This window comes from Sitophilus oryzae, unplaced genomic scaffold (genome assembly GCF_002938485.1).
Source record: "Sitophilus oryzae breed Bouriz unplaced genomic scaffold, Soryzae_2.0 scaffold_1521_pilon_pilon, whole genome shotgun sequence".
Taxonomy (NCBI): Eukaryota; Metazoa; Arthropoda; class Insecta; order Coleoptera; family Curculionidae; genus Sitophilus; species Sitophilus oryzae.
Window position 1 is genome coordinate 1,968,477 of NW_022146194.1, and position 15,595 is coordinate 1,984,071.

The 15,595-nt window shown below is 33.0% G+C and overlaps 1 protein-coding gene across 1 annotated transcript in view; it reads right to left on the bottom strand.

The window, feature by feature from the left end:
* LOC115878644 overlaps nucleotides 1-15,595 on the bottom strand; it is an 81,717-nt gene that overhangs the window by 16,464 nt on the left and 49,658 nt on the right. The window contains exons 2-5 of the mRNA XM_030895188.1: nucleotides 10,702-10,851; nucleotides 4,895-5,149; nucleotides 3,303-3,482; nucleotides 793-3,242 (exon numbers count right to left, since the gene is read on the bottom strand). Coding sequence (XP_030751048.1) covers nucleotides 818-3,242; nucleotides 3,303-3,482; nucleotides 4,895-5,149; nucleotides 10,702-10,851 — 3,010 coding nt within the window. The 3' untranslated portion in view covers nucleotides 793-817. The remainder of the gene's footprint in view (nucleotides 1-792; nucleotides 3,243-3,302; nucleotides 3,483-4,894; nucleotides 5,150-10,701; nucleotides 10,852-15,595) is intronic.

Below are 15,595 nucleotides of genomic sequence, written 5' to 3' on the forward strand. Positions count from 1 at the left end.
TTCGTTCAGCTCCTCGTTCGCCTGTCCACTGCCATGTTGAAGACGCGCCGCCGCCGGCCGGGGCGTACGAGAATCGCAATATTGCGATTTTCGTTCGCAGCTCATCGTTCGGCTTCTCACTTAGGCTTCTCAGTGCCGTGTCGATGCAACGCCGGTGCAAACGAAAATCGCAATCACATCGCAATGCTGTGATTTTCGTTCGCAGCTCTTCGTTCGCGTGCCCACTGCGATTGCAAATCGCAACTGGTGTAATATTGGTTGCCTAAAAATCCAAAATCGGCAGATATATGTTTCAATCGCAAGTCGCAGTTTGCTATGGAAAGGAATCACAGGTTGCGATTGCGAATTTACAATCGCTGCGATTAAATCGCAGTTTGCGATTTTCTGCTCATCTCTAAAACCAATATTAAATCATGTCATCCTATAAAATGTTGTTTCTCGTGTAATAAGGAAGATAATGGAGTAAATAAAAAACCAACTGTAAAAAAAGTTAAGGCTAAAATGTGATTTCAATTTTAATTTGATACTATAACCCTTGTTTATATATTACTATAACTGATCAACTCTACAGGGTGTCACAAATTTTATTAAAAAAACACGTTATAATTGCTACACCCGGTATTAGTATAAAAAGGGTTCCTATCAAAATACAGTTAATATAGCAACATTGTGGAAAGAATAACCTATCATTCAAAAAAAAATCGTCCAAATCGGATAAGTGATTTTGACAAAAACTTAACTTAAATTTTTGGTTATTTTTTTGTGGTGCGTTAATTTATTGGGGAAGTGTATATTAAATTTTTCTTAACAAAATCACTTAAGCTACTTCGTAGGTTTCAAACTCCATATCACAACTCCTTTTTTTAGGAATAAGTTTCTGCTGGTACTCATAATGACTGATTTCATGCCCGTTGATTCTCGGTACTTCATTGCTAAACCTTCTTATCGATTTATCAATATTTTGTTTTCTTTCTTCACCAATAATTCTAGGTTGATTTGCTAAATTTTCACTTTTTAATTTGATTTGTTCATTAATAATGTCTTTTTCTTGATGCTTTCCCACTACTTGTTCTTTAATTGTGTTATTATTTTTTTCTATGTTTATTTTGTTATTATACTGTTTATTATTTGATCGTTTTCCAGTAAGTTCCAATCTGCTGCTACAACTATTCGATTTGATCAATTTGAATTTGATTTCTGGAACATTTTCATTTTCGTCATTTTTACCACAGTTTGTGCATCGTTTTTCGATGTTTTTGATCTCGTTCATGATCACTTTGGTCAAGATCGGTTGACCGTTCTGTTTATCCACTATTCTGCCTCCGTAGTACGTTACAGTCGTACCATACTGTCTAATTTTCTGCAATATATCCTCACTAACATACTCATTACAACAATCAGTAGCAGAATCATTAGAATCATACTCATCTCTGTCATCGAAATCTGAAGGACTGTTCGATCCTCCAGAATCAGTAATACTGCATCTATCTTTGTCTGGATCTATTGTAGAGGTACTGGTGCTCTTAGAAAAAGGATATCCATTTGTTTTTAAGGTACCCTGTTCGAAAAATTGTCTAGCCTGACGTACAACCTCGGGATTAGGCAGTTCATCCTCATGTACTTCTTTATTTATCTTCACAGGATGATAAAAGAAGTGTTTCTTTAGTTTCTGCTTGTTTGAGGTTTCTTCAGTGGTACTACTGTGTCTTTGGGTGTTTTTAAAGTTCGGTTTTTTGTGGTTGGTACTGATGTGAGGTACTTTGGACCGGATGGGTTCAATTATAACGATATTGTTGTCGATTAAGAGCTCTTGGATGCTGTAATCAGCCAAGTACTGGATGAGACCGTCGAATTGAGACTCATTTTCACAATTTGTGATGATTTTTTTCTTGAAAAACTCAGGTTTGATCACTTTGTATCTAACGTAATCAAAATCATGACTACTTACACTGTTAGACTTGGTCAAAGACTTTTTAGTCTGGTTTTTTTGGATAGAAGGACTTTTTTGATCTTCCAACTCATTTTGAGGGATTATCTCCACAGAAGTAGGGGCTAAACTCTCAAATTCATTATTTTCTTTGTTTACAGGAACTTTTTCGAAAAAAATACAAGTGTCTTTTATTCCAGGCGATATTTTTCCATTTTTTTCGTTAGAGTTTTTTGTTTCGAACATTTTTCTAGTCAAGTCAACCTTGCTAGGGGATTTTTCTAGTTCACTAACTGGTTCAAACTTTTTTTTGACATCGTTTACAATACTTTTCGGTTCAGATTCTTTATTTTCTTCTTCAGGTTTGTTCTGGATAATTTTTGTCCAATAATTTCTGACACTATCGACTTTTTCTATAATTTCTGGATCCATATCCTTGTTTTCTGTGACGTTATTATTACTGAAGCCTCGTGATTTTAAGAAATTGTTAATATTTTTTACCACATCCTTCAATTCTTTGTCTTGTTCCTTATTTTGGTCAACCCCTTTCTTGTTTTTACGGGAAACTTTTGCTATTTTCACCTCAAAATCAACTGGTATCGAAGATTTAGCAGTGATATCAAAATGCCTACCGATATTCACAATGAAACGGTTTTCACTTGGTGTTTTTTCGTATTTTTTTGACTTTTTATCAATAATTTCAGACTTTTCTGGAATTTTAGACGCTGTAATGTCAGGGAGAGAATGAAACTTATTAGATATTAAAGTAGATTTTGCGTTTCTTGTCAAATTTGTTAGTTTTTTAGTGATAAAACTTTGTAAAGGTTTCTTAGAGCCTTTTTGTGTTTCTAAAATGTCTCTAATATAGTTATGAGTGTGGTTTTTCTTGTCCACATTCAATGCGGGTTTATTGCAAGCTTCTTTTTTGTTATTATCATTAGGTTTCTTAGTTTCTTTAGTGATTTTTTCGTTGTTTAGTTTGATTTCGTCACAGTTAGTGTTAGTTTCGAACTCAAAACTAGATGGAGCTTTATCAAATTCAGAGCCCCAAGAATATTCTGGATTATAATAAAAACTAGACCCTCTGATAGTTTTTGGCTTGATTTGATCCGGTTTTTTACTCAAGGTGATGTTTTCGTCGTATGAGAAGCTCTCCGGTTGATGGCTTGTGATGTTCCAAGGTATGTTATCCAATGATAAGTACTGTCCTTCGCTTTTTACAGCTGCTGAGATTTTCCTGGTCACTCTGTCTTCGAGTTCTGAAGATGGTGAGCGATTTAAAGGTGACACTGGTGTTAAATCTTCAGGAGGTGTTCTATAAATCCACAAAATTAGTGATTTTTTTTGAGCTTAGTGAGAAAGAAACTATATTTACCTGTAACTGGTATAGTCAGGGCTGTAACTAGGGCTGTTTAAATTCGTTTTTTCTTCTGGTGTTCTTGGAAGGTGATCGGAACTTTCGTAAGTAGGTTCCTTTGGTCTTTTGGATTCTCTCGGTCTTTTTGAGTGCCTTTTTGCTGGCTTGGGATGGTTTTCTTTGTAAGATCCTCGCTTGCTGAAAAAAAATCGTGTGTATTGTATTATTTAGTGTGCCAAAAAACTTTTAGTTATTCCGAGTTATTAATTTCTAGGGTAAATGAAATTTAATAAAGAAATTTATTCAGATTTCTATGTACAGGGTGAGTCAAGTTGGACGCTTTTAAAGGGAAACACCCTTTTCTATAGGAGATAGACGAAAATTAATATCGGTGTCTGGAGCTCAATTTTTATCAAAAACATAATAGTGAAAACCGTACATCGATATATGTTACTGTTTTGGAGTTACGGGGTGTTTTTCAAAAATGTGCATTTTTAACAAATCGCTGTAACTTTCTTGCTATGGAAAATTTTGTATTTTTATGAAAACATTTCCAAATCACCTTTTTAATGGTTTAAGTATAATTTTTTAAATAATAATTTAAGAGTTATCAACAGAATAGACACCCTGTCTATTTTTAATTAACTGAAAGGAACTTAAAATTACCTACAACAACCCTCTTCGTTTCAGAGCTACAGGGTCTTTTTGAAAATTTTGCAATTTGGGACATCCCCTTAATAGGGCTTGTTTCTCTCTACAAACTCCTGTTTCACAATGTACCGTTTGTGTCCGGGAATGGTTCATTATTTCATAGTTCTCGATTTTCGAAAGAAATCAGTACATGTATATTATTTCGTATATTTTTTATTTTATTGATTTTATGGAAAGAACTGTTCATCAAAATGTTGTATCCTATGTTATAGGGATTGTTTCTCTCTACAATTTCCTGTCTCACAATGTACCGTTTATGTCGGGGAAGGGATCATAGTTTCATAGTTGTTGATTTTCGAAAGAAATCAGTACATGTATTATTTCGTATATTTTTCATTTTATTGATTTTATGGAAAGAACTGTTCATTAAAATGTTGTATCCTATATTATAGGGACCCCTTATCTGTGTTTTTGTGAAAGGTATCGAGAAGGTGAAAAATGCTTATTGTAGAACTTTTTACGTAGAATACAGTGGCGAAGTCTGTTATTCTAGCAGTAAATATAGAGTGATATATATTTTTGAGAAGCTGTCAGAAAGACAGATCATATGATTTATAAATATATAGAGTGTTTCATGTGAAAAACATAACTTTAGTTCATATTTTAAAAATATTTTTTTCGTAGAAAAACAGACTACGCCACTGTATTCTACGTAAAAAGTTATACAAGAATCTGTTTTCACCTTCTCCATATCATCCACAATAACGGAGATACGGGGGCTGTCCCAAATAGCAAAATTTTCGAAAAGACCCTGTAGCTCAGAAACGAAGAAGGCTATGAAAATTTTGTTTACAGCAAGGTTTGTGCAAACCGCACCCTTCTATCTTCACTAATAACGGTGATACTGTATGATTTCAACCAAAATGGGACACCCTGTATATTTTTTGTTCTAAATTTACCTGGGATCTTTAATGAACGATTTCTCCACCAATCTAGCCCTCGGGATAAGCTGGGGTTTGGGGCTGCTGTCAATAATGATCTCCTCCGAATAACCGCAGGATAGGTTTTGTCGGGAGCAGATTGCCAGGCTGCGGGTCCTCCTCAGCGGTCCCTCCTCCTCCTCAATCCGGAAATCGCGTCCCTGGTCCCAGGGGAGACTGGCAACGTTATCCAAGCTGCCCCGGCAGTATTTGCCAGTGAAATCGGGTTTCAGTCTGGAAAAAAGTAGAGTTTTGATAATTAGGTCATTTTTGGGGGTGCATGTAATTCATAGATAAAGGAAATAAATTTAGATTGGAAAGCCCGTCAAAATATATAATTGTTTTGGGTCGTGACCGTTGTACGCGATCTGGCGCTGCTATAGCGGTTGCTAAGAACAACGCCAAACCTTAACAGAAATAATTTTCTCTTGTCAAAGTCAGAATCTTGAAAAATTATAAAATTTTTCAAAATTTAAACCCCCTTCATTGAAAAAGTACCGAAAAGTGTTTAAAGCGTCCATTCTCAAAGTAATTATTGCTATCTTGTGAGTTTAATTTAAATTTTACTTCCTCAGACCCGTGATAATTGTGAAAAAGTGACATTAAAAACTAAAAAACTGTGTTGTGAACTTCAAAAACCATCGTGGATCGTGGCATAACGTCGGTTTCCAACGTTTCATAGGTATTTCACATACGTTTCATTATATAAAATAAAGTTTCTTGTATGCAACAAACTGTATTTTATTTATAAAATTTAAAGAAAATAATAATAAATTTGAATAAACAATATTTGGCGATATAATTCCGGAAAAAGCCGAACCGCTCCGAATTATCAAAAGCTTTGGGTCGCGACCGTTGCAAGAATAGCGCCAAATAGTGTTTACATTGTCCTTATGGGCACTTTCCAATCTAAACTTGTTTCATTTATCTATGGTGTAATTACAGTTGAGGGTTGGAACCGTTGGTGTCACACAGCAAAATAAAAACACTAAATCACCACAATACACCAAAGTGGGCACCGAGTGGGCGTGGCTAGATCTAGCCAACCGAGTCAGAGCCCACCGAGCGTAACAGACAATTAGATGCATATGAAAGCATCAGAATTAATAAATGTAAAGATAATCTGAACAGAGACAACGGTCCAATTCCTTCATGTTCTTTGTTCCTACTACTCGACGCGGAAATTTAACTATTACGCTCGGTGGGCTCTGACTCGGTTGGCTAGATCTTGCCACGCCCACTCGGTGCCCACTGAGCGAGTATATATATATATATATATATATAAATGCTCAACTTGTAGATTGTATTTTAGTTTATAATCATATGCTGATGATGCTAACATGGTTAGCGAAACGCGCGTCCAGTGTAAAAGTAAAAGTGTTTTGGTGTATTGTGGTGATTTAGTGCTTTTATTTTGCTATGGTGTAATTCTTATTTTGTTGAAAATGGGTCGGTGTCTTCTTTTTTAATCAGGATATAATAAGATTATAAGAAAAAATAAATGTGCGGTCTAAGTTTCAAACGAATTTTTATTTATTAGAATTTTAATTATTCGGTAAAAGTTTCGACGTCTTTGATGACATGCACGCCAACTTTTATTGAATTCTCTACAGGGTGGTCCGAAATGTATTCCGAAAACTTCGGCAACATATTCTGCAGATAAAAATAAGTAAAAAAGTTCGTATAAATGTATGTTCTAAAATGCTTAGTTTTGGAGATTGCAATTTGTAAGTAACGCCAATGCTTGAATAAAATTTGGTGTCTGGGTGTTTTTCACACGAGAAATTTGATTTTGATGTCGAAATGACTCCTACTTGTAGGGGGCACCACCTACATATTTTCTAACTGGTTTGCAAAGTAATAACTGTCTGTACCTGTATAAAACTACTGAGTATAAAAATATATAATTACAACATTTTTTACCTAGAAAAGGTATCTACAAAATCGCTACGAGTAAGTTCTCGAGATTTTTGGAATCTAAATTATCAACACCTATCATCATTGACATCAATTATTAAACATGTTGACGAACTATTTTTTGTCAATAATAACATGTATTGAGTGTTTCCATTCTAAACATCTTTAGGACGGTCGTTCGTAGTGATTTTTACCAAGAGATATTTTTCTTCTTAAAAAATCACGGAAATGGATATTTTTTTACTCAGTAGTTTTATACGGGTACTCTTCAAAACAGTTAAAACGCATGTAGGTGGCACCTCCTATAAATAGGAGTCATATTGGTATCAAAATCAAATTTATAATGCCAAAAAACTCCCAGACACCAATTTTCATCCACATATTAACGTTACTTTAGAAATTATTTGGAAAAAATCGAAATAAAAATGAAACTTCTTCACCCTGTATCTCTGAAATTAAGCATTTTAGGGTAGGTACATTTATACGAACTTTTTTACTTATTTTTATCTGCAGAATATGCTGCCGAAGTTTCCGGAATACAGTTCGGACCAGTCTGTATATTATGAATAATTCATTTATTGTTAATTAAAAAATAAACCTTCTAATACGTACTAGAAAACAGGCAAACCTTTCTTCACATTTTCCCAAAAAAAAATTATGAAAACGTTAGCAACTTAATTTCGCTATAAAATCTGAAGTAGTAAAGTTTTTCTACTTCAGAGTCTAGATAAGAAAATAAGATTAAAAATGTTGGAAAGATTAAAGTTCAGCATTTTTCATAAAAGTTTCTTTTATGGAAAATCGTTCCCAAGATTCTAATCAAGGTTCTTAAATTCTTCTGTTTTAATTTTTTAGGCATTTCTAACATTCTACAAAAAAATGATACATTATTTATTCATTATTATTTTCTTTATTATTTAGTTATAAAATATAAATGTTATTAAATTTTTCAACGTCTATTTTTGTATGAAATTATAATAGTATTTTTAATTTTGTAAACTTTAAAAAAATAGTACCGAAATAACGCAGGTATTGTTTCCTGCGTTTCAAAAGTGGCTCACCCCTATAACTTTTTTATTTTTTTCAGATAAAAAAACGAGATTTGGTATGTTAGTATAGGTATGACATAAATTAGGATTGACTGACGTATTCAATTGTTTTTTGTGACTTCCTGTTTCACCGGAGATGACTACAACTTTTGATTTTTAAATGGCACCCTCGGTATTTTTTACTTTATTCGATAGACAATGACATTCTGAATAGAGTGACATATCATCTGTCAACTTTTGTCATTCTCGCTTAATAAAAAATCGTATTTCAAATTTCAATCTAGAGTACTATGGCTATTTTAAAAACACTAAATTTTAATAAAGGAGCCTTGGAAAAATAGATTTAATCGTCTAATGTTTTTAGTGTCTTGTCCTGGCAGGTTAAGAGATACCCAAATCGTATTTTTAATTATATCTCATTTTTTTTAAATGGAACGGTTGTGGCTCATTAGCATATTTGGAAAAAGCATTTTTTTACGAATAATTTGGTATCACACACTTGGTATTTCGAGTCAAATTGTCGTTATGAAGCGCATGTTACAATTTCAATTAAACCACATGCGAAAATGTCAAAAGTTGACATATATGTGTCATTCTATTTAGAGTGCCATTTTCTATCGAATAAAGTAAAAAAATACCGAAGGTGCCATTTTAAAATCAAAAATTGTAGTTATTTCCGGTGAAACAGGAAGTGGTCGAAAACAATTGAATACGTCAATCAATGGTTAATTTATGTCATATATCAACATATTAAATCTCGGTTTTTTTTATCTGAAAAAATAAAAAAGTTATAGGGGGTGAGCCACTTTTGAGACGCACCTGGTATACGGGTTATAATATGAGAATCATCAACTAAATACACAGCAATTAGTTACTTTGAATTGTTTATTAAACAATTTCATTGCAATAAATTTATGACACAATGTGTAATTGTTTTTCTGGTTAAGATGTATGTTATCTAAAACAAAGTCAGTGTAAATAATGTATTTTTTATAATTTTTTTTAAAATTTATAATATGTAAACTACCGCTCTCATAAATAGATTTTAGCAACACTACGAAAGTAAATTGTACTCTATAGCTTTTTAGGAAATTAGAAATTTTCATGAAAATTATCCTTAAAATTTGTATATTTAATGAAACCAATGAAAGTGAACCAATAGTGTATCTATATTAAGGTGCGTACTCACTAGAGCATTTTAGTCCGAACGAACCAAGTGAGCCGAGCCCACACAAACGAACTAAGGAAAAGATCGCGATGTTCAGAGTGCTTGTTGCATTCGCTGTGTTCCCACGTTCAGATGTATTTAATTTTTATTTGCGCTTTGAATCCATAGGTCACCGTTCTGCATCGAGTGTGTTAATGAACCCGGAAGATGCTATTATCGCTGCTGGTGCTTTTTTCGTTATACAAAACATTACCAATAGGGAAAAGGAGAAAACATCAAGAAAATTATGGGCAAGAAATTTGTTTTTACGCCGTCAAAATGGAAGGCTACTGAGAGATAAGCCTGTTTTTTTTTAAATAAAAATTTGACATTTTTCACGTGATTGCTTCTTTACAACTAGGTTTGAAATCATGTGACATTTGCCAAATCATTCTATTACGAAAACAAGCTTTATTGTTATATTCCTTATAATTTCTGTAAATGTACATTTTCCCGTTCCGATAGATTATTTTTCTTTGCTTCTCCAGAAGCACATCCCATGATCTCATCTATCTGCCTCCACGCATCAAACTTCTTAACTTTATTATAGTATAATCCATCCTTTGGAATCTCTCCAAAGCACTGGATATTGTTCATAAATGTCTATTAACTGAAGGCACTTTCCTCTATTCCACTCCATTTCGTTTGAGCCAAGAAATGTTGTTGAACACCATGAACGCAACGAACCTCCGTATCCACTGAACAACGCATCCCATTTGAGCAAAATGCATGTACCGACAAGCCGGCGAAAATGTTTGGCGCGCTCGGTTCGGTGAAATTTTGCTCGCGAATACGTATTTACTTGCCGAATTCGGCTCTGCGCGCTCCGCTCATTTGGTTCGTTCGGAGCAAACTGTTCTAGTGAGTACGCACCTTTACGGTTAAAATCCGATGTCCGGTTAATGTCGACATTAACATGTTAATGTTTGGGTTAGGTTATGTTTTTGGTTGTTTTGTTGTGTGTTATTCTCGAGATTAACCGGGGTAATGTCGACATTAACAGGACATCGGACCTTAACCGTAACCAACCAAACCATTCGGCGCCTGCTGACTAACTGAAATTTAAATTTCGCGCTGTGGATTCAGGTGGTAGCTCTGCTGTAAAAAAATGTCAAGTTGCCGCATTTATTTATTTATTTCCTGACATTATCATTCGTTTTGACACTTTAGTTTTGTATAATACGAGTTTTTGGTTTAAATAAATAGTGTTGTGATACTTTAAGCTTGAGAATGTTTACTAGCAGACCTTGCAGTTAAACATCGTTCTTTTTAGAACCTTATAGTGCGAAGTGGTACAAGATAGCTTAATAGCCGTAAGAAACTCATCGCAACTTTATTAGAATATTTTGAACGGGAAAGCGGTAGTAATGGCCCTATATTTATATTTATAATTAATTTTTTTTTTCCTAAAATATTTTGATTAAAAGAAAATATATAAAAATGGGCAACGCTGTGCCGATCAAGCTTAATCACGTGACTAAAAGTTTATTTAGTAGGAACTGTATTTTTTTTAGATTTTATTTGTAACATGGTAAAGTTCTGTAGTTTTATCACTAACTAGTGATAAAATTAAGTTCCTATGATAGAAGAAAAAGTTGAATATTTTCTGTTACCTGTTGTTGTTGTTGATATAGACGTTTTCAGAGTTGACAGTTGTTGGGAGGTGATTGGTTGATGGATACGAAGTTCTAGACGATCTTAAATAGTGATGTTTACGATCACTATCTGAACTGAGTTTTATATTGTTGATGCAGTGGTCAAACCTGAAAAAGATTAAAAAGTTTATTAGAAAAAGCTTAAATTTTCCCATATTGTTTAATACAATATTTTTTGTATACCTAAAAGAGAAGGAACATTTGGATTTTCAGTTTTTAAAAATTTAAATTTAATTTTTAATTAAAACTTGTTTTTAATTACAAAAGTAATTCCTTCAAATAATTAATTTCATAGAAAAACAAACAAAAATAAAGAAAAAATATTTCAGTACGAAAAAAAGAAAATAAGTTCGCAGTTTTCAGTGTTTTCACTGGGCTTTTCGCTAATTTTTCATTTTCTTTACGATCACCATAATGGTTTCGTGCAGCACGTCAAGGGAAAGTGGACCTGAAAATGTTAAATTAGATTACAAGTAGTGGCTGTTTTTTTCTGCCTATTCAGGAACATATAAAACAGGCTTTTATGTGTATTTTATTTTTTCAAGCTTCGTGCTTTTTATTTTTTCATTGTTATTTCTTATTTTAAAAGCTTAGGACCTCTCTTGTTTTTTACACACACATTACGAAAATAAGAGAACCATCTCTCCAACACATGTTTTCTTATACGAATATTCTTTATTATACCAGGTGCGTCTCAAAAGTAGCTAACCCTTACTACTACCTCTAACTTTTTTATTTTTTAAGATAAAAAAAAAGATATTTGGTATGTTAGTATATGACATAAATTAGGATTGATTGACATTCAATAGTTTTTGGTAACTTCATGTTTCACTTAAGCGACTAAAACTTTTGATTCTTAAATGATACCCTCGGTATTTTTTTATTTTATTCGATAGAAACTGACATAATATCATATGTCAACTTTTGATATTTTCGCATATGGTTTATTTGACTCGAAATACCAAGTGTGTGGTACCAAATTATTTGTAAAAAATGCATATTTCCAAATATGCTCATGAGCCACCCTCGTTCCATTTGAAGATATCTAGATATGATTAAAAATATGATTTGGGCAACTTTTAACCGGCCAGGACAAGACACGAAAAACATTAGACGATCAAACCTATTTTTCCAAAGCTCCTTGATTAAAAATTAGTGTTTTTAACACAGCCATGGCACTCTAGATTGAAACTTAAAATACGATTTTTTTAGCGAAAATCAGAGAATCATTTTCTATCAATAAAGTAAAAAACACCGAGGGTGTCATTTAGGAATCAAAAGTTGTAGATATTTCCGGTGAAACAGCAAGTGAGCAAAAACAATTGAATAAGTCAATTAATCCAATTTATGTCACATACTAACATACCAAATCTCGTTTATTTATCTGAAAAAATAAAAAAAGTTATATGGGTGAGCCACTTCGGAGACGCATCCGGTATATTTCTTGTTCAAGTTAACTATTATACTTATATTTGGGAAAAATCATCCATTTGGGTCCGTATTTAAAAAATAAAGATGGTCTCAAAAAAAACGGAACGTCAACTGATCTTTGACATCACCACAGGATGAAGCTAAAAAGTTTCTTCAAAAATTATTTGTAATTTTTTTCTAATTGATTAATTAAAATCTTGATACTTGAGGTACTTAATTGATTTATATCATTAGCTTTTGTTTATGTCTATATCCACATTTGCTATTTTTAGAGCATTTTTAATATTGTAGGTATAGAAATTAATTTTCAAGACAATGTTTTTGAACATTAAACAATATAATCATCTTTTTTCTCTCGATTTAATTATTTTTAAATTTTATTATTCTGTCCATTGTTTGACCTTTTTCGTCAGCTGTAATTATGCATCGTCACGCATTTTTTCTTGTGGTTTTTTTATGTGTTTTACACTCGATGATTATCTACGTCAAAATAATATTCACATCGTTTCAGTACACTAACTGACCAAGGCTATTGACATGGCGACGGTTATATATAGAATTAAACGAAAAACACAATGATTTACACTTATGTATGTGTCTAATGAGGACTCCGTATCCAGGAATTACGAAAATACCTCTATGCAGAGGTGACACCTACAAATATTAAAACATTGCATTCTCTAAATAGTATATTAAGAATATATCATGTATATAATCTACAAAATATAATAGTTATTTTTTATACAAGACGATAATGCAATTTTATCGTTTTGTACAAAACAATATTTTTTTCTTTAGCGAGTTACGTTTTAAAAAATATTCAGAAATTATTATTTCAAGGAATTTATTAGGAGTAGAAAAAATATTGTGCTGGGTTGGTGTTGGTTTCTATGTAATTTAACAAATAAATAAAGCTGTCTCTTTAATTGTCAGTTTTGAGTCAATATTTTTTAATTCTCTTTCGTGTCGATTGCTGATTGAATTGGAGCCAGAAATGGCTCAAAACGAAATAAGTAAATTACCAACAGATATTCAGGCTGAGGCGACAAACGCCATATCCAAACTACTTCCATTTAAATCCCGAATAACTTATGAAAAGGAATACAAAAATTTTCAAAAATGGAAGCAATTAAAAAACGTGCGAGAAGAAATAAAGTTTTAACCTATCCTCGCTGTTAAAGTATCATTTAATCTACCCTTGCTGTTAAAGTACTATTTTATCTACTATTTTTGATAGATATAAGGCAATTTTAGCAGTTTTTTTACTACTTCAATATTATGTAAGCCTATACATGCAACGCACTGAATATCTGTGAAAACCCTGTACGTTAAATAATTGCATATTAACCTTTTTACTGATCCATTATTAACTGAATTACAAGCATAATTTTATTGCCATTTTGAAATTGGGTCTGCTAATGAAAATTAGATTGGTATTTCATGGATGCGGCATACTATTCGCTTGAATTATACGGAAGCCCATTATAGTATGGTGCAGCCCTTTGAATAACCTAATTACCATAGGCATATAGCGTAGTTGTTCGATCATAAAGTATATGTCAGATGTATCTAACGTACGGGGTGCATATTTATATAAAAAATAAAGGCTCAGTACTAGGAGCTATTTTTTTCCTTCTTTTTATTAACGACATTGCTAACATAAACATCAGTGGTAAAATGTGTCTTTTTGCGGACGACACTAGCTTCACTTGGAGCAACAAGGACGTCACGGCACTTCATAGTGTTATATCAAATGACTTAATCACCATTAAATCTGAGTCTCAACCTTTCTAAAACTAAAGCTTTGTCGTATAAAAACTCGCTGCAGCCTTTTGTACTTAACAACACCACCATTAACGCCGTAAAATCTGTAAAATTCTTAGGGCTTGTTGTAGACCATTCTCTAAAACGGGATTTGCATATGGACGCTTTGTCGAAAAAATTAAGCTCTGCCTGTTTTGCATTAAGATCTGTTTCTAAGGAGCTTAACTTGTCAGTGGCTAGAACTGTTTATTATGCACTTTTTGAGTCGCACCTCAGATATGCCCTTCCATTCTGGGGTTCGTGTTGTGCGACTCAATTTTACCGTATTTTCAAGCTCCAGAAGAGAGCTGTTCGATATTCACTGGGACTAAACAGCAGAACCCATTGCCAGGACTTTCTTAAAAAATTAAAAATATTAACTCTTCCTTCCTTATTTATATTTGAATCCGTTTGCCTAATACGTAAGCATATATCAGCTTCTCAAGAAAGGCCATCTCACACTTGTCCACTCAGGAACGCGGAGCAAAATCTTTATCTACGTACTCCACGCTCAGAGTTAGTTAAAAGTTCAATATTATACATCTCGAAAAAAAAATGCACAATCACCTGCCATTTGATATCAAATCCATAACATCATTTTCTTCATTTCGCAAAGCATTGAAATTGTATTTACTAGACAAGTAAATGACTTATATTTTGATAATCGAATTTGATCTTGTAAATACTGATCTAATATTTGCTATTACTATATTTACTATAAATTTACTAAATATTTTTGAATCTTATTTTTATTTATTTATTTTTTTATTCTTTGACATTGTAAACATTTATAAATGTTTATTTTTAACAATAAGACTGACAATGTAATTTGTATACTTGTTTTGTATTCTCTTTTGTTTGTTTACTTTACCTTTGTCTACAAATTGTAAAATTTTTTGACAATAAAGGCATTTATTTATTTATTTAAGGCCTTAGTATGATATTGCCGCTGTGTCTATCTTTCCACTATCTGCCTTTCCCTAATTCAAAATTTTACTGCAGTACGGGTCATAAATTTTGTTTGGTTTCGTTGGTAACATAAAATTAGATAAAAACGAAAAGTATAAGAATAAATATATAAAAACAATGACATTGTCAGGTCTCAAAACAATTGGTCTCAAAACAATTGGTCTCAAAAAGGGACAGGGATAGGAGTATTTGGGCCGAAAACTAAATACTCCGAACCAATAGGCACCTACCCCAGTATCCTTCAGGCAGAAATTTGCGCTATCGAAAGATACGTACAATTTATCTTAGATAGGAACTATCGAAAACAGGAAATTGCCATCCTATCCGATAGTCAAGCAGCACTTAACGCGATCAACTCAGTAACCATCAATTCGAAGTTGGTCAAAGAATGCCTATAGAGAAGCTCAAACAAATTAGGCAAAGAAAATAAAGTCCTCCTACTCTGGGTGCCTGCTCACCAAGGGATAGAAGGCAATGAAACAGCAAATGATCTAGCTAGAAAAGGAGCGAACACTCCACTAACTGGACCAGAACCGTTCTGTTTTCCAAACGGGAACCAACTGAAAGCGGAACTCAAGAATCTGGAAGACTCCATCCGTAACTTGGAATGGGTGTCCTCCAACGGTCTAAGACACTCGAAAAAGTTCCT